A 26,209-nucleotide genomic window follows, 5' to 3' on the forward strand; every position below is an offset into this window, starting at 1 on the left:
AAACTGAAGAAGGAGCCATTTGTCCACCAACTCCCATTTCCCCGTAGGTAATGGGTAGCACCATGGATATTAATAAATCCAAATTTGCACACAAATATGAATTCAGCTTCCCATAGGTATTCCTCATTGAGGTATCAGAAAAGCTCTGGGGAAGAAAGCAAGAGAGGTCCATTGCACCCATGGTAGGCAAAGAGTTATCTAGTTACAGCTAGGTGTCACAAGTATAGCTAGAAAAATGGCTGAGAGGTTATGAGGAAGTCACAAGAAATATCTAATGTACATATTTTCTACTTTATATAAAAATAGCGATTACTCTCAAGGAGTTAGCAGTATATTGTAAAAGGCTGTCAGATGTTCAAGGAATGATAATAAAATGCTGGGCAGCAGCATCATCAGTAATGGTACCTCAGAGGGAAACATGGTTATTCTGCCTGAGAGAGGTGGGAACTGGGATGGCCTGAGAGACTCCACAAAGGCAACTTTTGACTTAAGCCTGAACAAGAGTTTATCAGAAGGAGGAGTGGCAAAAATGGATATTCTAAGAAGAAAGTGAGAAGAATGAAGACATGTGCTCTTTGGGACAGATAGGTGTCCTGGGTGCTTGTGGCATTCTTCACAGAGTGCAGCAAGGGTGTCATCAGCAGATGGGGCTGGACTGTGTAAGTACAAAATGGCCAGTATCAAGTAGGAAGAGGAGAGAGAAGCAGAAGCACTTATGACATCATTGGTGAACTTTGGTGGCCAAATGTGGGAGAGTTTGGAAAATAAATCAAAACTGAGAAATCAAATAATTATTTTTAGGGTTGGGTAGAATTGCATGTTATTTTAGAAAGGAGTGATTAGTGAGGAAGAAAGCTCAACTGAGGGTAGAAAACTCATGTAGTGCAATCTCCAGAGAAGTAGAATTGTGTGAGATAGAGTTTGAGGGACATAGTGGGAAAGGTAGAGATATAAATTTAGAAGTTTTCATTTTTATACATTTATTTTTTTAAAGACAAGTTTTCATTCTGTCATCCAGGGTGGGGTATAGTGGCACAATCATAGCTCATTTGTGACCTTGAAATTCTAGACTTAAAGGATCCTCCTACCTCAGCCTCCCAAGTAGGTAGAACTGTAGGCATGTACCATCATGCCTGGCTCATTTTTTTATTTTACTTTTTGTAGATGGGGTCTCACTATGTTGCCCTGGCTTCTCTTGAACTCCTGGCCCCAAGCAATCCTCCCAAAGTGCTGGGATTTGCCAGGCATTGTGGCTCACACCTGTAATCCTAGTACTTTGGAAAGGCTGAGGTGGGAGAATGACTTGAGGTCAGGAGTTTGAGATCAGCCTCAGCAAGAGTGAGACCCCATCTCTACTAAAAATACAAAGAAATTAACCGGGCAACTAAAAATAGAAAAAAAAAAAAATAGCCAGATGTGGTGGCACACGACTATAGTCCTAGCTACTCAGGAGGCTGAGGCAGAAGGATTGCTTGAGCCCAGGAGTTTGAGGTTGCTGTGAGCTAGGCTAATGCCATGGCATTCCAGCCCAGGCAACAGAGTGAGACTGTCTCAAAAAACAAAGCAAAACAACCAAAAAACACAACATAATGCTGAGATTAAAGGCATGAGCCACCATGCCTCACTAACTTTAGAAATTTTTAGATCCAGCTCTTCCACCTGCTTAACAGCTGTGTGAATGTGATCAAGTTTCTTAATCTCCTTAAACCACAGGATCTTCATCTGAAAATGAGGTTAAAAACAGACACCACACAAAAGTGTGGTGACAGGAAACAACCTAAATGTCTATTGAAGGATGAATGGATGAACAGATTGTGGTATGTACATACAATGGAATATTATTCAGCCTTAAAAAGGAATGAAATTCTGATGTAAGCTACAATATGGATGGACCTTGAAAACATTATGCTAAGTGGAATAAGCTGGTTACAAAAGTACAAATATTGTATGAGTCCATTTACATGAGGATCTTAGAATAGTGAAATTCATGGACACATAAAGTAGAATAGTGTTTACCAGGAAATGGGGTAAGGGAGCATGGAGAGTTTTTGTGCAATGGGTACAGAGTTTCACTTTTGGATGATGAAAAAGTTCTCCAGATGGGTAGCGGTGATGGTTGCAGAACAATGTGAATGCACTTAATACTACTGAACTATACACTTAAAATGGTTATAATGGTAAATTATATATGTTTTGCCACATTGAAAAATAGAGTGTTATGAGAATGAAGGTGGGCAGTGAATATAGATAATACAGTTTCGTAGCAATGATGATCAGAAGTTTCAACAGCTAGACACCGGATCTTGATGGATGCAGCATCAAAGGAAAAAGAGATGGATCAGGTTGCCTAGGAAATGAGGTCAAGACATTGTTTCTTAGAATAAAGAAGGGAGGAAAGGATGGGCACAAATATTTGGGTCGATTTTGAGGAAGAGGGGAAAGAGGTAAGGAGCTCCTGCCTGTTAACTCTTTTGGCGAAGGAGTGTGACGGATGAAGGTGAAGTTGGGGGCATGGGGAAAGTTACAAAGCTGTGAAACAGCTGCTGTGGGTGGAAAAGGAAGTAGACTGGGGAAGAGTGAAATAATTGCCAAGTAGCAGAGAGGAACCAGCTGAGGATGGATATAATAAATTTGTAATGGAGCCAGTGAGCATGGCTATGTCATTTTCTCTAGCAGTACTTGGCAACACAGAAACAACCTGGGGAAACAGGCAGTTGGATTGATTTACGGTATGGCACTGGCAAGACAGTTGCGGTCAAAAGTTAAAGAGTTGGGGGAATTGAGGGTGCTCATGAGAATACAATTTAATTGTTTGACCATGTGGTCCAGGCTGGAGAGGAAAGAGAGGAAAGAAAGGGGGGTTGAGAGACTGAGAGAAGACTGGACAGCATTCAGGGACCACAGATTTTAAAAAAGGAAAATGATAGTAAACATGGATTGCAGGCAGAGGTAGAATGCCAGAGTTCAAGATTTTGAAGGAGGAGCAGTTTCAGATATTGATTAGGTAAGTGCACAGGCTGATGGCCGGTAGATATGAATGATGACATGGAGCAGTAATTCTCAAACTTTAAATTGCATCAGAATCATCTGAAACTCTCTAAAGCACACATTGCTGGGCCTAGTATTCAGAATTTCTGATTCCGTAGGTCTGGGGTAGGGCAAGTGAATTTGAATATCTAACACTTTCCCATTTGATGCTGATGTTGCTGGCCTGGGGAATAATAGTTTGAGAACCACTGGAGTAGAGCTCAGAGAAAAGTCTATGATTACAGTGGATCTTCAAGGTATGTGTTACATGCAGCAGAAAATAAAGAAAGGACTCTGTTCCAGGTGTCAAAGTTTTCAGAGAACATGAGGAAATGACCAGGGTTCCTAAGGATGGTGTATGCAAAATTAAGAAGTTAAACAGGGTCAGTGTGGGGGAGAGGTAAACATGTGTTTTCTGCTTGGTTGACCATTTAACCATCCAATCAGGACTTTACAAACTGTTCAAACCTTGGTGTGGCACTGATTCTGCAGGCTTAGATACCCTAAGGACCCCTAGGCAAATCTGTATGGAGTTACATATGCATACCAGATGGTTTGATAATTTAGTGCTCCTTCAATATTCTTTGAATTTTGTTATGTAGATGCATATGTGTCTATAAGGATGTTTATACATGTGTGGGCATATATACACACATGTGGATGTTTATATGTGTATATACACACACAAACAGCACACATATATACAAAAATTTATTTTATATTAAAATTATATTTATTCAGAGGGAGCAAGAAAAATGGATTTTCTACTAAAAATAACAATTTTATATGTATAAAAACTGTGTATACATTTTATGTCTAGAATAAAGGATTTTTACATGTACTTTATACATTTTAGTATTTTTTATTTTTAACTTCAGTATTTCTGTCACTCAAAAATATCAGTGTATCACTCATACTCATTAAGATATTTGTAAGATATGTGTTTAAAAGTTCTCATTTCTATCTTTCTTATTAGCAGCTGTTTACCACTTAAACATTTTTTTTGTAATTTTTGACCCAGCCAACTCCTTAATCTAAAGAGATTAATATTTAGATTTTTTACAATAATGAAAATAATCCTCTTGTTCCCAGTAAGTAGCAGCATGGCATGTATTAGCCTTAGAATTTCAGCTGAAGATGTCTAGTATTTTCAGACAACTGTGAGCTCACTCCTCTTAGGATTGGTGGCAAGACCTGCCATTTAAGAGTTGGTTGGGGCTTATGCTGCCCCTATTTATTAGAGAGAAGTTGGTGAAACTGAGGTGGAGTTTTTAATTTCTAATGGCATCAGGCAGATTTTACTGGCTTGCTTGGAAATTCTCAGAACCTCCATTGCTCACTTCTTGCTGTGCCCCACTCACCACCACAGTCATGGAACAGACCCTGCCATGGCCTCCTGGTTCTACCTCCTGGTGTAGTCCAGCTGCGAGTCTGGGAGGGCCAAGGACTCCTTCTGGGCTGCTGCTAAATAGCTACTTTAGTTAGCACTAAGGCCTGGGTTTCTAGCTTCTCACAAAACTTCTAGACTTAAGTGAAATGCCACACCTCTTGAAAAGTGGGATGCTGCTCAAGTCTATCGTTTCCAGGTTGCTAAAGAGGCCTAATCAATCTTCACATTATTTGGTGAACATGGGAGAGAAGGGAAGTGCGTCATTTTCAATGCTAGTTCATCTAGGTATTGCATGTTGGGTGGGACCTATGTTGCTCCACACAGCAGAACACACATCCCCCGTGACTGAATATTAGTGGTCCATCAAAATTAGTGATGTGCTCCTCTGGACAGCACTAGATAAACAGCAAAACTCTCTCTCTCTGGCCTCTACTTTTATAGTACTGTATTATGTTAGAGCACAATCAGCTTGGCTTAACTACTCCGGGATTCAGTTGTTCAATCTTTAAATGGGATAGTATTTTTTTTTTTTTTTGGTCATTCAAGAAGGTGGGGCAGGCTAGATGATTCTAATATTTGGACATCAGAAAATTCTTTGGATGTTGAAATTACACAGTTTCAGCCATAAGGATTATGTAAGATATCTTCCTCCAGGTTCCCTTTCTTTGTCACAGAAGATATTTTTCTTGGCTTTATTTGTTTAACTAGCTGGCAGTCTTCTTGGCTAAGGACTATGTCTCCATATATATTGAAGTATGTTGGGAACACAAGCACGTTACAATTTCATAGCATACACATACTGTTTTCAGATACCCTGGTGTGCTCTTAATTGATTTTCTAAACATATGGTACAGTACAAAGCTGTTGAGTGGGAACTGAGAAATTTCTCTTTGTGTTGTTTTTAAAATTATGTAGCTTGATATTTAGTTTTCATGTTGCATTCTTGGAGTTATTAAATGCATATTAGAATTTTGTCAGCTGACAATAGTTATAGTAGAATTCATGGATTGAAAAAACAGTTCATTGGTTATCCAGGCACCATGGGAATAGAGCATTGACAAAACTAGTTAAAGCAGCTGAGATTTGGAAAGAATGCAGTTAATGCCTAGCTGTGATAAAGACTTGTTTTGTAAGTTTTGTTATATAAAGATAATTAATGCATAAAGTCATTGTATGTTTCATAGTATGCATTATCTTTCCCTTCCCAAATGTATTGATTGCCTTTACATTTTGTTTTATTTGAAATAACTTATTTATGATTATAAAATTACTATATGTCAGTTTTATTTGTAATAGCAAAAATTGGACATATCAGTAATGACCAATGATGGGGCATTGCTTAAACCAGTTATAGTATATCCCTAAAGGAAAGTATTTACCGGAATTTAAAATGACATTTTAGAAGTATATTTATTAAGATGCACAATTACTCCAATAGAACAAAAACACTTTCAAGCACTTATGCTTTTGTAAACTAATATGTTTTCCCCCCTCAAATACCTAGTAAAAAAGGGAACAAAGCAGTAGAGACACTGAAAATAACAGAGATGACTTCTGGTAGTGAAATTACAGTGATTTAAAAAAAATTTTCTGTTTTTTTTTATATTGCTTAATTTTTCTAAAATGAACATACAGCTTCATTACGTTATTTGGTTATTCTCAAATGAAACAAATCAAAATTGTACATGATCATCCTTGGTGAATCATTATTTTTCCTTTTTGTGTTTATTCCCTGTGAATTTACATTCACCTTTTAGTTTAACCAAAAAAACATATTAGGAGGATTTTTAGGGCAATAAAACTACTCTTCATGATCCTGTAATGGTGTGGATATATGTCTTTAATCATTCATATGTGGGTCACAGGGAAGGCTGGACTATTATCAATTTTGTTTTGTCTCTTATCTTTTGGAAAAGCCAAGCTGTACATCTGTGACCACCAAAGCTGCCTGCCCCTCAGTTTTCACCATCATTTTCTTTCTCCTTTCTCAGTTGACCCATTCTCCCTGCTCTGATTGTCTCAGTTGAAGAATTATTGCCCGGGAGAATTCACCTGTCTTGGTATTGTGCTTGACTTATTGCTTTACTGTGTTTCTTGGCCAAAACCTCAGGGTGGCTAATCATTTCTACTTCCAGCACTTCATTTTCTAAATTAAAGAGGCAGATGTACTGTATCATGTAAGAAAGGTATTTCAGAATTCTCGGATAATTAGGCAATGCCGATTACTAATTTTTTCATTTTCTAATGGGTTTGTATTTTGTCTTTTTAAGAGCTATGATACTCAGAGCCCTTAAAATTTGGCTAGACCATTCGGTTTTGACACCCATCAGGTGAACCAGCTCTTTGGCACAGATGCTTCCTCTTATTGGAGCAAGACTGGATGTGCCGTGTGGCTGTTTGGCTTGTGAAGTTCATCACAGACAAGGTTTGAGAAACTCATAGGGAAAAACCAAAGAGAGATGCAGAAATTTGAAAACCAGTTGCTTAAAAGTCTGCCACTTTTGCTGTCTTTTATGAACTGTTAGGCTATGACATATTATGTGTTTGTGTCTTTTTGTTAAGCTTAAATATTTTGAAAGCATGCCAGGGTAGGTTGAATTCTTGTCACCAAGGCAAATAATGTTTCTAAATAGCCAGTAACCAGAAAATCTTCAGGGATACTGCTCTTCTTGGCACTTCTTGAATATTAAAACAAAAGAAATTATTTTTATACATTCAACAAGTAAGTAATAATATCTCTTTTTCTGAGACAAAATGGAAAGGTAATTGTTTGAGATAATAGAGTTTAACACCTGTATGGACCAGGATTTTGCAGAATTTCTTAGCATTAAAAGGTATGTACCTTCCATTGCATACAAATTAGAAAAGCCTGTTGCCAATGCACACTGGATTCTTAATAAAGCTCATAGACTTCCTCGATTTCCTTGCTAAATGGTAGTGTATCTGCTCTAAAGTATTAGCTTAAAAATTAGTATTTTCCAAATTATCAAACAAATTTGCTGAACTAGCAAAATACATCCCTGTCATTTAGTTTCCTAAGCTGCACTCCAGCTTCATTTAAAATGAAGACATCTTTTTGAACAAAATTAGTCGTTAATGTTTTTCCAAGTAGGCTCTTAAAAATGTGACATTCTTAAGTAGCTAATACGTTCAGAATAAAAATGGAAAATTCTTTGGAAATTTGTTTGCAACCTAGCTTTGCTCTGATTAATAGCCCTTGCAAATGTGTGCTTATTATACCATAAACATGACCTTTATAAGAACATTAGAAAAATCAAACTATGGATATGCCATGTCAGAGACTTTTTAAATGTCAGAAAATGTAATGCTTTTAAATTAATGAGATTTTGTAATACTTAACTGTTGAGGGTATTTTTTGAACTTGTTTATGAATTTGGGTTTATTAAAGATTTTTAAAGGGTTCTGTCATTGAAATAGTCTGGGTTGGGTCACATTTGATGTGAAAAAATGTAAAGCTACTTGGAAAGAAAGAAAGAAGAAGAGTTAACTATTTATAGGCTTCGTATCGTGAAGCTTATCAAACATGCAATCTATTTATTACCTCAGTTTCTCTGAGCCTCTGACCAGAGGAGGACAGTGAGCAGTTGGAGTATGTTTTAATTCAATGTGAGGTGATTCCTAAACATGAAGCTTTGGAGAGGAAAGGGGCAGTGAGTAGAGCAGGGCATGCCTGGAAGTTGTTAGAGTTGATAATGATGCCTGACTGGCTTTGTGACAGGTTCAGCTGTGGGGCTTTAGGTCCAAAGTGGGATGTGCACCACACCAACAGTGTTGGAGTTCTATTGCTGCATAATTAATTACCAGAAACTCAGTGGCTTAAAACCTCACTCATTTATTAGCTCATTGTACTTGTAGGTCATGAGTCTAGCACTGATGTGACTATGTCCTCTGTTTAAATTACCATAAGAGGAAATCAAGATGACGGCTAAACTGAGTTCTCATCTGCAGACTCTGGGGGAAAAATCTGTTTCTTAAGCTCATTCTTGTTGGCGGAATGTAGTTCCTGTGGTTGTAGGATGGAGGTATCTATTTCCTTGCTGTCAGCCTGGAGCTGCTCTTTGCTCTTAGAGGCTACCTGCAATCCTTAACACGTGGCCTCCATCTGCAGGCCAGCAAGAGCACATTGCTGTTGCTTCTGCGACCAGCCAGAGAATGTTCTTTGTTTTTGAAAGGCTCGTGTGCTTAGTTCAGGCTCACCCAGACAGTTTCTTATTTTTGAAGTCAACTGAGTCTCTAATCACAAGAGCAATCTCCACAAAATTCACAGTCCTAGGGATGATGCAGGGTGTTTACACCAGGAGGCAGGAAATCTTGGGGGTCATTGTAGAATTCTGCTTACACACAGAGGCACACCCTTACCAGGACCTTGGGTTTATCATTTCTGTTCTCTGGCCTCAGTGTTCTCAGTGTGTGGGCTCTGGACCAGTTATATCAGCATTACCTGGAAATTAGTCAGTAATGTAAACTAGCAGCCCCCACTCAGGAATCAAACAGAAATCTAGGTAGAGGTAGGCAGCCCTCAGCAGTCTGTGTTTTAACAAGCCCTCTAGGTATTTCTGATGCTCACTAAAGTTTGAGAACCAGGTCTCCAGACCAGGGTCAGCTAACAACAGCTGGTGCCAGAGCGCTAAATCTGGCTGATGAATGTCTTAGTGAATAAAATTTTATTGGAACATAGGCATGCCCATTTGTTTACATATTGTCTATGGCTGCTTTCACACTACAATGGCAGAGTTAGCAGTTGCAATACAAAACTAATGGCCCACAAAGCCTAAAATATTAATATGAGATTCAGAGGCTTATTCTCCTGAAACGGATTAACCCTTGGTAAACATTCCTATTAGAGGAACTGAAAATGTGTCCTTTTTTCCAGACATGATTGAAGCCAAAACAACTTTTTTATCCTTCCTCTGGACTTTCAGTCCTCTGTTGGCTTTTTCTGTCTTACATGTAAATATAAAACATCTGTTCACCACCGTTCCTATGGCAGTTTTCAAATAGTTGAAGGCTACTAAGTCACCAAGTATCTTCTCTTCTTGAATATATTGACAATATTTTTAGCTTTCTCCCATTTCCTATTTGCCTATCCTTTAATCATGCCTGTTTCTCTGCTTTGCATATTTTCTAGGTTGTATACATCTTTCATAAGTTATTAGATTCTGGACATATTTAGCCTATCTTTCTGGCTTCTACATTAAAAATAAATAAATAACCAAAAATAAGCCCTCCAACTGTCTAGGATTCAGCTTTCTATTTTCTTAGAGTTTTATGTAATTGTACTTCTTCCAACCTTACCTTTGCTCCAAGTCCACCGAATGTGGATTACATCCCTTACTTTACTCTCCTTCCTTCACAGTCAGGCCAACAGTTATACTCGCTGCAGTAAATTCTCACTTTCTAGGGCTGCCTTCAAGGATGGCAAACTTTGGCATGATGGAGCCTTTCACTGGCATCTGATATCTGGTATTTTTCACTGGCTGACCAGTTGATTCAACGTACTCTAGGTACCTAACTCTAATTTTACATTCACTTTCCAATTGATCAGTAAATTAATCGTCAGTGATATCTCTGCTTTCTCTTTCCTTCTTTTCCTCACATTAACTTTGATTCCTAGTCTTGATATTTTCTGAGTTGTAGCACTAAAAATATACATGCTTGTTTTCTGTTTGGTTGTTTTGTTTCCTTTTCTTTTCTTTTGTATTTCTTTTATCAGTCTTAGTCTGGATTCTTCTAGAAAACATGTTTGTGTGTGTGAGAGTGTTCCAAATATATGCAGAACTATTCTGTTTGCTTTGGTTTCCCCCCTACCTTCTTTATCTATGATGTACATGTGTGCTCTTGGTATCATCGGTTTGTTTGAGGGACAGCCAGCTTTTCTAAGCTTGCCCCTTGAGGTACGCCCTGCCATTTCCTTCAGCAGATTAAACCCTGCTTATTTGAAATATCTCATTACTGAAATAATCACTTTTAATTTACCAATTGTACAGCCTTTACCTTTTCAGAAACATAATGAATAACATAATTTGCTTCTTGCCAATCAAATTTGCATCCCATGTGCCAAAAATGTAGGTTTTTACTTATATAATATATTCAAGTAGGCTTTCTGAATGTATGACCTATTTAAAATAAAATAACATGTTTTGTAAGAAGATTTCCTTTACCATATTTTTATGTTATCAGAGAAGGATTTAAACTATCTTGCAGCAGTATAATATTCTGAAATATGATAGGAGAGTCTGTATTTCTTAAAACAGTTCTGCTATGGTCAGATCTATAGCTCAGATCTATAATTGGAATTTATCAGTCAGTTGAGACTTAACCTAGACTAGCTAAATGAAAATGTAGCCAAGGGCAATTCAAAATGGAAGACAAAATTTAAAAAATACAAAAATAAAATCCAAATTGTCTCTCTGGCTTTGTGGCAGTAGCCGTTGAAAGGCTATGTACATAACATGACTGGGGGGGAAAAGGGGAAGCTTCCTATAAGGATAGACAAGAAAAGATATTACTGTGTTGAATTGTGTAGCACTTAAGATTTTGTTAGGGTATTTGAAAAAAATAACCAACTAAAATTTTGGCAGGACTAATGGAATTCTCCAGCTACAGGCATGACTGCCATAAACAATTACTATCAAGATTTCCCCAGTGCCAATATGCCATCTAAAACTTTGAAACTTTGGCTGGAATAATTGGTGAAAACATAGCAAATGGACAAGAAGGCTACTTATAAAACTGAGTGGCCATTATTCTAGTCCACATGAATACTACAGCATATCACCTTTTAGTATAAACATGTCAGCCATCATATCTGATACTTTTAATTAAATATAACATATGGCTTTTTCTGAAAGAAGTGGATTTCAAATTCTGAAAATATAGAGGAAAGAACAAATTGACACCCACCATTGTCTTTTGGTTAATATGTGCTAATATTAGCAAATTGAGCCTGTTTTTACCTGATGGTTCAGAAAGAGATTTTGTTTTCTTAAACAAGAGAAAACTAAAGGAGAAGCTGGAAAGAACAAGAATGCAAAAAAAAAAAAAAAATGTTTTGCTTATTCCCCTGCTATTGCTTTATCTTTATTTGAAGGGCTTGGGATCATATTTACTTTTATTGAAATTTACCCAGTGCATTCAAGAGAATGGGCAACCCATAAATATTTGATGAATGTTTGTGAGAGAGAATGAATGAGTCAAGGAGTAAATGTGAGGGGCAAGAAAGGTGAGGGGCAGCCAGGAGAGAAGAGGTGACAGAGCAGGTAAGGCACAGAGAACAAAGCTAAAACTCTGGGAAGTGAATTAGTGTGGCTCCATTTTTCCACCAATCAAAAATAATATTAAATGTCTCCCTTCCAGTTTCTAAGTCAGCTATGATGGTTTGAAAACCCACTATGTGTTAGGATGTGTGTTAGACTGAGCTCCTCTCTATCCTATACACTGTTTTGTCAGACACTGTAATGCTCTTGATTGTTCACTTTCCAATTTACAAGGTAGAAATACTAGTGTGGGTTGCCACAAGATCATGTAAGAGTGGGTATTTCCATATAGGATGGCTTTGAGGGCGTTTTTTGGTGCTGTTGATAGGATGTTTCAGTAACAGCTCTGTTGAGGTCAAGTGAGTCGTCTGGATTGCAGATTAGGATGTGATCGTTTCTCCACATTGTCCTTTCCCCTCCCTCCCTCCTTCTCTCCCTCCTCTCCTCCTTTTTTATTTTTCTTTCTCTTTGCAATATTATTTCCAGTGCCTACTTCACAATGCTGACATTGAAAACAGGTTCCTAATAGTATTAATGAAAATAAATATAGTTTGCCATTTCTGTTTCTTCTCTCTGGAGTAGCTTTTAAAGCAATGATGTCTTATTCATTCATTTATTCATTCATGCCCTCAAGAGCACTTAAATGTGTATAATTTTCAAAACATTCTGTTAGGCACCATGGAAAACAATTAAGGTGATACAGACACGAACACTTTCTTTCAAAAACTTAGCTCAGAACCAAATTATTCTACTAGTCAATAAAAAGTAAGAACTATAAGAGACATACTGATTAATGATTTAGATAATAATGCTAATAAAATCAAATTTAATAGAATATATTTTATTTCATATCATTTTGACAAAAATAATAATGAATAGAAAAGACAATAAGAAAGTTACTAAATAGTACTATTTACCCTGTTAAGTACTTCTCTATGTAAGCTTTACAGAAATCCTGGGTTTTAGCTGTTATTATTATTTTATGTAAGGAGAAACTGAATAATTAAGTTCCTTAGGACATGAAAACAATGGAATTTGGATACAGGTTTCTGATAACAAAGGTTTCTGTACTCTTAAGCACTTCAAATATCCTGTGGAAGTTTTCAAAAGAGGAAGTTGACTATGATACTACGTGGACAGGGAGAGGGTAGGGAGTTTGAGCTGAACCTTCAAGGGCAGGGAGAAGTGGAAGAAATGACAGAAATTTACAAAATTTTTTAAAAAGTATTTTCCTTATCTTGGTTCTATGAAGAGGACCTTAAATGGTATCGATAGGCAAGAAAAGGTCATAATGACATTGATAACATAGGAAGCAAATATTTAGCACTTGGACGGCATAATAACTTTTGAAAACTATATGCAGCACAGATCAGAATCATTCAGGAAAATGCAGTGCCAATTTCAGAAACCATGCTTCTTGCAGAATCTCTCTCCTCTCTCAGCAGGCACTCCTGCTCAAAGCAATTTGAGTCATTCTGTTTGTTCTTCCTTTGGGATTAATGTCCTTTCAAAAACACAAAATAATCTTCACAATTTAAGTCAAACAGGCCCATGAATTTGAAAGAACTAACTACAATTCTCTGAGGCTGTGATCAGAGCCCCTTCTTAAGTTTCCTTTTAGGATTAGTAGTTTTGTTTTGTTTTCTACAAAGCTTTTGGGTTTACAGTGATTAGGTCACTGCACAGACTTCTACTGGGTGAGGTATATCAATGAGGAAGAACAGCTATGAGAGAGCCTAATATTCTCAAGATGTTCAATCACATTGGAATCATGAGGGAATCTCAGAAAATAGGTTTACTTTGTCAACACTAGCTGTTGCAGAGTGCCTAGTAATGGAGGTCTTCCTTATTTATCCAAGAGCAAGTGAAGGTATCCAATTATCTTCATAACCTGGAGAAGCTTTGACAGAAAAGTCAGATGCCCTTCTTAGTCTTCTCACCAGATTCTAGCCAAAAGAAGGCTGGAGACTTTGCCAAATGGCTTGATATAAGGAAACCATCAGCATTATTCTACTATCTGCCTTCCAAAATTTACAGAGGATTTCTGAGGATCTTCCAGCCTGATTGATGATCATTAAGAGTAGAGTGTAGGATGCTCTAATGTTATCATGCTTAGGTCATTTTGTGTATTTATGTTGGGGATAGCAAACTCTGACCAATTGGATTAGATACTGGTATGTTGTGTTAAGGAGGATTCTGAGGCCAACTATAAATATGATTGATTGGTAATATATGCCCCGAGTACCAGAAAGAGGAGTGGTATCATGGATTCCTATCCTTGGCTTATAGAGACAACAGAGAGAATATAATTTTCACAAAGAGCAGGAGTATTTGAAATCAGTCAACCTATTTTGGATAGGTTGAATTAGCTGCTACAAAGTACTTAATCTCATAAATCCCTAATTTCCACAACTACAAAGCTAAATATTAAGAGCTAACAGAATTGCTGTGAAAATTAAAATCCTATGTATATAGAGAGAGTGCTTAAAAATTGATTGTGGTTATTATTATTATTGTACTGGTTATCATTATTATTTGAAATTGGGACTGCTTTGAATAATTCAGACTATATGGTCCACCACACACCAGCAGAGTGCAATTTAATTACCAGAATATTTTACTCTCATTGCTAAATTAAATTTTTCTCTTGGAAATTTGTTTAGGCCTGTGATGTTCTGGACTTCCAAATCCTAAGGAATAGTAAGAGCACAAACTTCTAGTAAATTTGCAGTCAATGAAAAATCAGAAGCAATTTCTGTAACATTCTACATCAGTTAATTAATTCTGGCTCTGTCTGAGTTGAGTAAATGGATGGGAATTAGTTGTACAAGTCAAGATGTGTGTGTGCCTCATGCCAAGTTCCAGATCTGTATATTTTAGGCTGCAATTCACAAGAGGGTGAGAACTTGGTGATGTCAATGAGAAAAACCTGTGTTCTCTCATTAACCTTGGCCTCTGATCTTGGACTTCTGGTCAGTGCTGGGATTCTCAGAGCTCAGGGCCCCTCCCAAAGGCCATCTCTGATTTAGCCTTTAATGCTTATCATCTCCACTGACATGGCTTTCAGCAATGACAACTCCTGCAGATTATTTGCTTCCCTTTCATTTTAGTTTAGCATTAATCCTTGTGTTTAACTGCAGTATTTTATGATGTCTCTTATTTTATCACAATATAGATGTCCCTTTCGATATTTGTTGCGTTTTGGTAATGGCTCCATAACCTTGGTATGCTGACTTTCTTCTCCCCTGGGCTATAAGCAGTGTCTGTTTTTTTTTTCTGGAATTGTAAATCCTGTATCTGCTGGCTCCTGGCCATATGAATGTGAAAATGCAGGTCCTTTCTTCAGAGTCAGTTTCTGCTTCCATCAATGGCTCTTTCAATTTGGTGCTTATCAGGACTTGATGAGTATTTGAGAGGGAGAGAGGTTAATATAGTCAAAGAATATGGACTTTGAAATCAGGCATCTCTGGTTTCTAATTCTTCTCAGCTCTACCATTTAAGGAGGTGGTTTATCTTGAGTAGGATGATCTCACTAAACCTCCTTTCCTCACTTGTAAAATGAAAACAAGGATATCTTCATTGTTTATATAAGTAATGTACATAAAGCTATCCAGCACAGAATGTAGAATATAATGTGGACTCAAAATGACAAGATTTCTTATAAAAATAAAATATGGTTATGTGCATTTTCTTGCTTGCAGTCACTTAATAATCATTTTATTTCTCTTCCATTTAAAGCAGATCCTTTTCTGGATTCCACAATTACTACAATTCCATTAGTAACTGATTTTACATCTTCTACAAGGACTAAATGTTTCAGAATTAAAAGAAAATATAAACTTAGGTTTGTTTTAAGCAAAACCTGCCAGAAGAAACAATCACATTGAGGCCGAGACTAAACAGAGCACATGTCAGCTCCACAGGGAATGTTCTTGAGGAAATTGAAATCAGAATTTCTTTTTGCTATTATGGAGTTTGTAAGAATGTTCACCAAGGCGATGGAAACTAGAACTCACAGTTCCTAAACCTTGGAAGCAAGTGGTTACTACTAATGCTAGGGATATGCTAAGTATAGCCCCTTGAGACAGCTTGAATGTGGTCTTTGTTGTTCTTAATACGTTTTATTTAATTTGATATCGGTGATAGTGACATAGTCTCTTCTTCCATGGTTATTTCTAAATGTCACCCAATGCTAACAGCAGTTAGATTTCCTAGGAATTTTGTTCTGTGGTTGTTATGAAAGAAAATTATATTGAAATGTAAAATAAATCATAATGAAATACTGAATGGAAATATTGAATGGAAACACAATGAAGTGGATGCTCTAGGAGATATTACCATTGAGTTTAATAGCATTAGTTATGATGAATGTAAATTTAGTTTCTGTTTGGCTCTTTTGGACTATGAAGACAAAGTGAAAGGGAGAACTGAACCAATAACAAGTTAATTCAAATAGAAAAAATATCTGATACATTTGGATAAATGCATGGTATCTGGAAGACTCAATACATGGATAATCTACAATATACTGGATTATAAACCCCAGTGGAAGCAAGACATGTGAAATTACTACTGAATAATCCAGTGCTTTACAAATAATTGCCTCTTAGTATACATTTATTTGATTGGCTTTGGCCAAGTTTAATTGAAACCAGCTTTTTGTTTATATAATTTTTTCTCTACTGCCTTTCTTAAAATAATAGCAATCTCTGAATAAAATGTATATTTAAGAGCTTAGACTATGGAACCAGAATGTTTGGTGTTGAATTCTGGCTCTACTACTTACTAATTGTACGAACTTGAGCAATTGCCTTAACCTCACTACCGCTCCATTTCCTTATTCACGAGGGTATTAAAGGTTGAAAGGAGCTAGCCTATGCAGAGTACACAGCGCAGTGATGTTATTGCTTTCATGCCAGTGGAATCAAGGGTAGTAAGATAGACTATATTTACACCTAAAAATGAAGTCCACGTTTAAGAAATGGATGTAGAGGAAACAAGTTAATAAAATACAATATAAAAATGCTGGGACTTTGTATGTTTGGACCATTTGTTTATTTTTTTAAAGAAAAAAATTCAAAAATGGAGGCTTAATTATACTAAAAATCTGTGGTAAAACATTTCTCATGTTTTGCAGTACATTCCAATAAACTGTGATTGTTTAGTCCCCTTTTCTGGTTCTTGGTTTTGGAATGGACACCATTGTTAATTTGGGCATAATAGAAGAAGGACACAACATCTCAGCAGGCTGTGATGTGATTTCACTTGTTAATGTGTTCATCCATTCATTCATGAATCCATTTTTAAAACAGCCATAGAAGTCACTAAACAGGTACCAGGAAACCCCTAATCATAGATGACAAGGAAGAATGAAATTGACATTCTTCTTAAGAACCAGCATCCTCATGTGGGAATGCAGAAACAGAAGCAAATAAGTCTACTAATGTGCACTCAATCAAAGCCTGTGCAGTGTAGAGCAGGGCCCCAGGGAAGTGATCTTTCTACAGAGATGTCCAGAAAATACTTAATAAAGGATGTTATACTTGGGCTGCATCCTGAACCAGGAATACATGATTGGTTTTTTGCTATAGTTTGATGTAGGTTTTGAGAGCATGTAGGGTGGGATGTAACCCAGATAAACACAAATTACAATGCTTAATGTGCTGTCATGGGTTATGACTGACATTTTGGGGACTAACTTGTTAGTTGAAATGTGACCTTCCAAGAGTGAGGTGTAGTACATTATCTGGACCAAATCAGCTCTTTTCTGTGCCTATAAAAGTTACTTACCCATATCTACAGTGTTCTATTCCACTTTTCCTTCCCAGTCAAAATTTTGAAAATAATTGTCTCCACTAGTCTCCATTATGAAACCCTCACTCATCCCTTACCTGCCTCAAAAGTGGCTTCTCTTTAATGTGACCCGCATAAATTACTACACTTAAATGACTCATAAAAGTCACCAAAAATCTCTATGATATTAATTCTGTCAGACATTGCCACCCTAGACAATGTTAAACACTCCTTCCTTTCCTAGATAATCTCTCCCTTTAGCCCAGCCCCACGGGCACAGAGAAGTTTGTGTGGGCAAGTTACAATTGAGAAATATGGATCATGGATAAATAAGACCATGCGAACAGACTTTAACATCTTTTTTTTCTTTCTAAAGAGATGACCAGAGCCTAGATATCAGCAGTGAAAGGACCCTGAGAGACAGATGTGTAGTAAAGCAGGTTTAACTGCCTATATTAGCTTAATTTAAATGCTTGACTATTAATGAGACTAGATTTTGACACAGTTTGTTGAGTGAAATGAAAGCTTTATGATAATACTTTCAAGAGTTATCAGATATTAATAAACATCCACTTGTCCCAAGCCTGGCCCTTTTTTATATGTTGGTTTGAAGATGTGGTGCCATTTTTATACAAAGCACTCATTATCCATTAATATTTATTTTGGCATTAACATTTTTTATTTAGGTTACTCTTTGAGTATTATCACTGATCAGACATGAAGCTTTGTAGATTGCCATTGTCATCTCTAAGAATGGATGACTAATCCTTTCTGGCATGATCCCACTAGTGTCTGGCTTCTGATAGTGACTACATTTGGCTCTGGCAAAACTCCTTTCCTCAATCCTAAAAGGTGAAAAGCCCAGGAGAAAGCCAGAGTTCTTCTCCTATCAGCATTTAATTCTGAAATAGACTGTATCAAGCACTTTATCTGTAAATTATTCACTGCTCCTGAATGTTGGTTTTGCACTGGAGCTTTAATGTCCTATAGAACCTACTGTGATGGTGGGAGTGATTTTTATCTGCAATGTACAGTACAGCAGCCTCTAACAACAGGTGGCTATCAAACATTTGAAATATGGCTGGTGTGGATGAGAGCTGAATTTTAAATTTTATTGAATTTTAATTAATTTAAATTTAAAATAGCCATATGTAGCTGGCCAATGGCTACCATATTAGACATCTTAGCACTAGAGTATCTCTTTTATTAGTTATAATTGATGATGTGAAATTAAGTTTGGGGAAACTCCTCTTGAGGAAAATTTTGTGATTCATATTCTATAACACTAGCAGTGAACTTGAGAGGAATTTTCCAGGCAAAATCTTCTGATTTCCTGTGAGACAACCACATGTCCTGAATTATGCACTATCTGACAGAGGGGCTGAAGTACAGAGGGATATTTGGGGTTAAATGTTTAAAACTCCTTATTCTGGCACTCCTAACAGAACCTTCTCTGTTATTTCCCAGGTCCCAGAAATTGTCATCAAATTTATTTAAATAAGTGAGAGTTTCCATTTTCTCCTAGTGAAGTCTTGACTCAGGATATTGGCAACTGAATGATACCAGTATTTTGATTTTGGCCATGGCATTTAATGACAGTGACAGATAAAACAATATTAGTTAGTGCTTCTTTCCTAGCTTCCTTCCAAAATGAGTATTGAAGTGACTTACAGGAATACTTAAATACCACAACTTCAAATGAATAAAGCATTTGAGTGAGGGAAAATTCCAGATCACTCACAAGAATTTCTTTCATTGGTGAAGATTGAATCACTGAGCATTGACTTGGACAAATGTGTTTGCATCAGTGTTTCCAGAATGGTGCTCCAATTGCCCTGACTCATATTCCCGTTCTCACCTCATTCCTCTCTGCGGTCTGGAGCAGGACGTGTGAGGCGGCAGTCACCACCCTGCGTGGGTTAGTGCTGCCAACTTGCCCTGTGGGAACAGACCTTGTTTCAACATTTGAGTTGACCTGCTAAGGACAGGTCACGTTAGGCCAGTGAGAAGCTTTATCCTGAGGTAGAAAGTGCTAGATCGACTTTCCAAAACCTAGTAGGTGAATCAACAGTCCAAAATAGAGGGGAAAAAAACTAAAGCAATGAAAGAAAAAATTATGACCAAATCACAGTAAATTCAAATTTTATCTCAAAATATGTTTTTAGTTGTGTCATTCAGTTGGGAAGAACATTTAAACAAAGATGGGAATCGGATGGGAGTTTGGATCATTGAGGCTTAACAAAACATGGTAAACATACACTTTTCCTAGACAAAGAGTAAAAAACGGTTTTAAGAACAAAACTGCCGTTGTATCCCCCAACCAACAACCTTGAATATTTGAGAAGCAGCCACACAGGGGAATATGACAAACATGTTTATTTTTCTGATTTGGCAAGTAGATGTTAATGTAAACTCAAGGGCTTTTGAAACACATTTCATATGATATTCATATTTTTCTCAATTCTTCTTCAAATATAGGGCAGCGCCAGCATATTCCCATGGTAGATAAACGTCAGGGATAACTACTGAATATTCCTTCACAAGGAATGTGTTCTTTCTTTCCTCCCTTCCGTTCTTCCTTCTTTCCTTCTGCCCTCCCTTCCTTCCTGTCTGTAGCAATAAAAGCCTCTCACAAGATTGCTTGTTTTAACACATTATTTCTGGCTACAAGAGAACTGGCCTGCCTAATTTGACAAAACTGACCTCTGTAGAGTATTCTTCAGTGTTGTTATTTTGTTGTGTTTTTATTATTACTGTTGTTGTTTTAATTCCAAAGCTATGTGCATCAGTGCATTAAAAATTGCTAAGGTTGCTCAGGTTCCTTCTGGTAAGATATTTTGCTTCCTAGAGCCTTGGCTTTCGAAATTGTAAAGTGGATATTATAATATATATCTGGCAGAATTGTGTGTTTTAAAGGAATTTAGGGGATACCAGGCTAATCTATGCCAATTACTCAATAGATACATCAAATTATTGATATTCTCTACCCTCACTCTCACTCTGGCCAGCCAGTTCCACTAACTACAGCACCCCATGGCCAATGTTTTGGTCAAATCAAGTCTTGGCCTTTATGCCCCAAATCCATTATTTCTTTTCTACTTCCTATTTAGTACTATTAGATCTAAATGTTTTATGCCAGTTATTACAGAGACCCCTGAATTCATATAGTGAGCCCTCTCTCCCCACCATGGACATGGCAAATTTTAATTGAAATATTTGGAAATGTATATGAATAGTTTTCCATGTGTTTCAAATTAGCTGCTTATCAAGTAATTATTTAGGATCCAATATTATATAAAATACTCTGTATGCTTCTCTGCTATGTTTAAATATTCTGAATTTAGTACTTTAATCATAGCTTATTATTGTAATATATATTTCAATATAAGTTAATATATATTTTAATATGGATAAGTATGTGTGTATTTCAATATAGATAAATATATATATTTCAATACAGATAAATTGATGGTGAAGGAAAAAGACAACTAAAGATACTATAGAAATTCTTTCAACCAACAGGAAATCAGGGATTTCTGCTGCTTTCTATAAATGCAGATTGAAATACTGTATATGTGTGTGTATATATATGTACATACATATGTATCTATATAAATGATTCATACACTGGCATGAATATTTAACAGTGGTTATCTCTGATCACTTTAAACTTCAGTTTTGTCATCTGGGGAAATTAAAGATTAAGTAGTAGATTAAAGTTAAAATTAAGATTAAGATTGTTAGACAGGATATCTGGATGTTTGATGAACTCTGAATGAATCAAGTACACAAGTCCAAGGTTAAAAGTGATGTATTATGGCAAGAACAGTACTGCCCTACTCTCAAGGAGTATTTCAAAGTATTGATTTACAAAGTAACCTCCTATTGTGACCATCCTTCTGAGTGAGTCAAAATAAGCAAAGGGAAGAATATAAAGGTACTTTAAAGTTATCTTGATTGGCTGCTTTCAGAAAGCCTGAAGAGCAGCTTTGAAAGTTATTATGTTCATTAAAAAATAGATGTCTCACTTAGCGAATACCAACTGGCCAGGCACTGTGCCAGGCACTTTATATACCATACAATAAGCTTATATACTAATACAGTAAGTTTCAACTGACAAGCACTGGTTTAGAATTCCTATTTATGCAAATGCTTTTAAATTTACATTTGAATTGGTTTTTCAAAAATGCAAACTTCTGAAGTGAATGTGTCTTACTTTCCCAGTCTCCTATAACTACTAGGAGCTGTTTACTCTAGTATTATTTTTCACATTCATAAATTAGTAGTTTTGTGAACATACAGTTGTCTTGTGAATTTACCAAAACAATATTTAATATGTTTATTCTCTAGTTCATTATCTGCATCTTCATTTCTTAATACACACTAACAGAAACATCAAAAAAGGATGGAGAGGAATCTTGTGAGCTTTAATGATCACTTACTTTCATTATTCAATACCTTATTTGGTGTTAATAACTAATCTGCAATCAATGAATGTTTTTGAATTTGTTGACTTTAATAACAGATAACAAATTTGGTATAGAGAGATAGTAACAGCTCTGAAATCAGATTAATTTGTTAAAATTTAATTTGTTAAACTGTGTTAATAAAATGGCATAGGTGATGAAATATGTGGTACTAGATAATAGAGTTTCAAATACAAAGCACATGAATTGATATCTTTTTCAGACCCCACTGCATGGAGGCTTTAAAATACCTTCCTCAAATTAAATATATTAATATTTCTAAGAGTGTGATATTCCAATGAGTGAAGTGACACTGTTGGTAAAAATTAACAACAAAACAACTTTTTCAACTGTAGAAATGTCTACAAATTCATTATAGATTTTCATGTTTATTATTGCCAAGATAATTTTATAATAATGAAAATATTAATAAACACATTTATGTCTTAAATGTAATAGTTTCTATTTGAAAATGAAGGAATGAAATAGCTATTTTCTTAAAAAGAATATTTTAATTTGCTTCACAGATGAAACATACTATATTTGCCAGTTTTGATTTTGCGCTATTTGCAAATAGTATTCTTGTTGCTGAGCATGTACAGATTGGTACAAGTAAAATATTTTAGGACTAATCCAGCTTTTAAATGCAGAAGTATTAGTCACAGATAATTTTAAGAGGTAGCCTCAATTTTGTGCCTCAATATCAGTGCTATAGATTTGGAGGCAAGCATCTATTTTGAAATAAAGCAATTCAGCATTTCACTCAGACTCATGAGTTGCTGTACCCTGGCATCACAGATCAAATTCTTCTGAAAGTGAACTCTGAGACTTTATTGGGGAGTGCTCTTGGGAACATCACCTGTGACGAGTGAGGGATACAGGATTTGGAAGAGGAGGAAGCTGGACTGTGACACAGTCATAATGGAGACCTCAGCCTATCCTAGATGCCATGAGGAACTTTAGAGGTAAAATAGAGCCTCAGAGTTGTCCTGCTTTGAGGCAAGGGGACAAAGCCATTAAACACCTGCATTAGTCATTACAAGGGGATGCCAACCCCTCCACTTAGCAGAGTCACCTTTGTGGAGACAGTTCCCTTAGGCGCTGGGCCAAATTGTGAAGAGGATCCCAGGTGAGGGCCATCAGCCCCCAGCACTCTAAACAACTGTAGGAACAAGTGCCTCAAGCCTGGAGGGGGCTCTTGGAACCATGTCCACAGCATCCACTACACCTGTATTTGCATAGCAAGTGGGCAAAGAATGTGTGATCATATGTCCTCTGCTTTCCTATGATCTTGTAGGTTTCTCTCTTCAAGCAGGCAGAAAGAAATGAGCTCAAATATCTTCCCTGACTTTCCAAAGTTTTAGGACTCCTCTTTGATGTTGTTTTAATCCCCTAAGAAGGAAACTCTGGTTGCAACATTGAGGGAGAGGGTCTTGAACAGTATATATAAGTATAAATGAAGGGGGAATTAAATTTACCTACCAATCAGATCAAGGTATTTTTATTCTTTGTGCTTCTCATTGTGCTAGATGAAAAAATAAGCTTGAGCTATTCCTTAACTTCTTTGGTATCCTGAACCAGAGGAGGGCTTAATGGGAAATAATTGCAGAATAAATTCTCGCTAAATTGCATTTTTTGTAATTATAAGTATGGAATGTTTCTGTGGAAGCAACAGCTAAAGAGTTATCAACTTATTTTTTTTCTCTACATGATTTTATTTTAGCCTTTATCTAGTTTCTGAGATCTTAGAATCCAACAAGATAAGGAATGTGTGAGAATATCCTTTGTGAAGAATGACATGTGACACAAAGGAAAATAAAGTTATTTATTCAAACTCATTGTTAGTTGTGGACATGGTAAACCACACCACTGATTTCAGCCAAAACTCATTTTACATTTTTTTTTTTTTTTTTTGTGAGACAAGGTCTCGGCTTTGTTGTTCAGGCTAGAGTGCAGTGGCATCATCATAACTCACAGCAACCTCAAACTCCTGGGCTCAAGTGATCCTCTTGCCTCAGCTTCCCGAGTAGCTGGGATTACAGGCACACACCACTGCACCTGGCTAATTTATCTATTTTTTGAAAAGACAGGGCCACGGTCTTGCTCAGGCTGTTCTCTAAAACTTATTTTACTTTTGAATTTTCTAAAGAGGCGCCAACCAAAAAATTTATTTTGATTCTTTAACTTTTTATTAAAAGAGAAACTTCTAGCAATACTAAACTCATGACAGTTTTATGGATGCCTTCTCTAGAAAAGGCTATACATTCACACTCAATACACGACCAGGTGGATAATAAAACAAGTTTATGGTGTGCTCTGGTGAACGTAGACTTGTTATATTTTGCTTTTATCTCTGTTTATTTTAACATCTGCCCTCTATTTCCTGCCTTGTACTATTTTTTTTGAATCTCTTTGCTGATTTCGAACTTCAGTTGTTGGCTTTGCTATTGTTGAGGAATATTTCAAGAGGGAAGTTAAAACAGTAGGGAAAATACTATTTTTCCTAATTTGGCTCCAGCTGATTTTATACCTGGGAGCAGTAGAACTGATGGTTCTTGTGTGTAGTTAATTAAATCCTGTGCTTATGGCTTCTGTTACAGGTATTAAGTCATCCACCTTGTTAGCAGATCCTCTGTCCCAATAGGGTTTGATTTAACATTGGGGAATCATTTCCATAATGTTTGCTTTGTGCTCAGCTAACTGATTGGGGGCAAGATGATGGTCTGTGTACCGTTGGCCAGAGAGTGGTAGTAAGATCTGTAAAGGTAATTTGTATAAATTCACTCTACTTTGTCGTAAAAACAAGACGGCAGGCAAGTAAGTGACATAGACATGAACCTCTCCTCTCCCCTCTGTCTCCTAGAATGCTTTTCTGTGAGAAAAGTCCCACTGCATTTTGTTTTCCTAATGCTTCTTGGATTCTCACCAGCAGGTTTTTACAGTCTGTTGCTTGCCTCTCAGATTAGAAGAATGCTGGCATATTTTAACAGTTTCCTAGGATTCAAACGGCCTTTAATTAACAGCAAATTGATGTTTTGGAATGTTACCAAAATATGGGAGACTGAACGCTGAGGATGGGCTTCCTTCCTCCAGCTTCTGAGTGCAGTGGAGTCAGTCCTACGACAGGGGCAGAGGTGTGTGCTCCCTCGCAAACAGCTGGCTGTCTGCTGGTATGCAAAGGGGGCGTCTTTGTTGGCGTATTATTCCCACTGCCTGCTCATTAGTGGCCATGCAAATTGCACCTACTCATGACTGAGAAGGAGACAGGTAGTTTGAATACTCAAAGCTATAGGGGCGCTGGACAGTTCAGGGATTGTAGCATTGGTTTTGCTGGTTTTAATCCTCCAGTTGCCAAGGCAGTAAGGTACGGCTGCTTGTGTTTGTGGTTAAATTTCTTTTCTGTGCCAGGTTCATGTCATCTTGCTGCCTGAGTTTTGGATTAGGTAGAAAAGAGCAGTTCTGTGAAATAATCCCTCAGACTTGATGCATATTCTGAGCAGGTTAGTTTTCAAAGAGTGACGGGTGTGCAATGGAGGGGTTTTCCTTTTGAATCCAGAGAGCTTGGTTAGAGATCTGTTGCTGACCCAATCCAGAGCTCTAGGCAAGAAAATAAAGATAGGCTGGGGTGTTTGAAATGTTGACTGCTACTTACATAACCTGGTAGTTATATAAACAAAGGAAAACGGAGCAGTTCAGCTAGCTCCCTCTGCCTAATGGCAAATCTGCTCACTGGCCAGTTCCCAGTTGAGGTCAATGTCTGTGTCTTTTTTTTTCCAGTGACCCACAAAGCTGGCCTTTTTGTCTCAAACGCCATCTCAGTGTTTTCTCCATGTGTGTGTCCCTGATTGCTCCCTTTGCTCTGGTCTCCACAGGTGGTACATGCCAGAGTCCTGCTCTCCCAGCCCTGGTCCGTCCACCAGCCCCTCCTTTGCAACCATCGCTGGATATTAAACCATTTCTTCCCTTTCCTCTTGACACTGCGGCCGCGGTCAACCTCTTCCCCAATTTCAATGCGGTAAGTACCATGGCCAAATTTGCATTTGTCTGGGTGGAAGGTACTGGAAAATCTTAAAGGCCAGGGGTGATTTGTTCACTGCCTCCACTGTGCTATACTGTTTATTCCATGGCTTGTCCCAAAGCCACGGTGCAGGTAGTTGTCTGTCTGGTTATGTAAAGTTCCCAGAGCCAGGCTCCTTTAGGAGAAAATGAAAAGGGACTCAGTCTGACTGGGTTGATCATGAATTGATGTCTTCCCT

General features: G+C 37.1%; 1 protein-coding gene across 1 annotated transcript in view; it reads left to right on the forward strand.

Moving 5' to 3' along the window:
* The window catches only part of ZNF385D (zinc finger protein 385D), a 288,653-nt gene that overhangs the window by 42,553 nt on the left and 219,891 nt on the right, over window positions 1-26,209 (forward strand). The window contains exon 2 of the mRNA XM_045555815.1: window positions 25,826-25,968. Coding sequence (XP_045411771.1) covers window positions 25,826-25,968 — 143 coding nt within the window. The remainder of the gene's footprint in view (window positions 1-25,825; window positions 25,969-26,209) is intronic.

The sequence above is a fragment of the Lemur catta genome, chromosome 1 (assembly GCF_020740605.2).
Source record: "Lemur catta isolate mLemCat1 chromosome 1, mLemCat1.pri, whole genome shotgun sequence".
In the NCBI taxonomy this organism is placed as follows: domain Eukaryota; kingdom Metazoa; phylum Chordata; class Mammalia; order Primates; family Lemuridae; genus Lemur; species Lemur catta.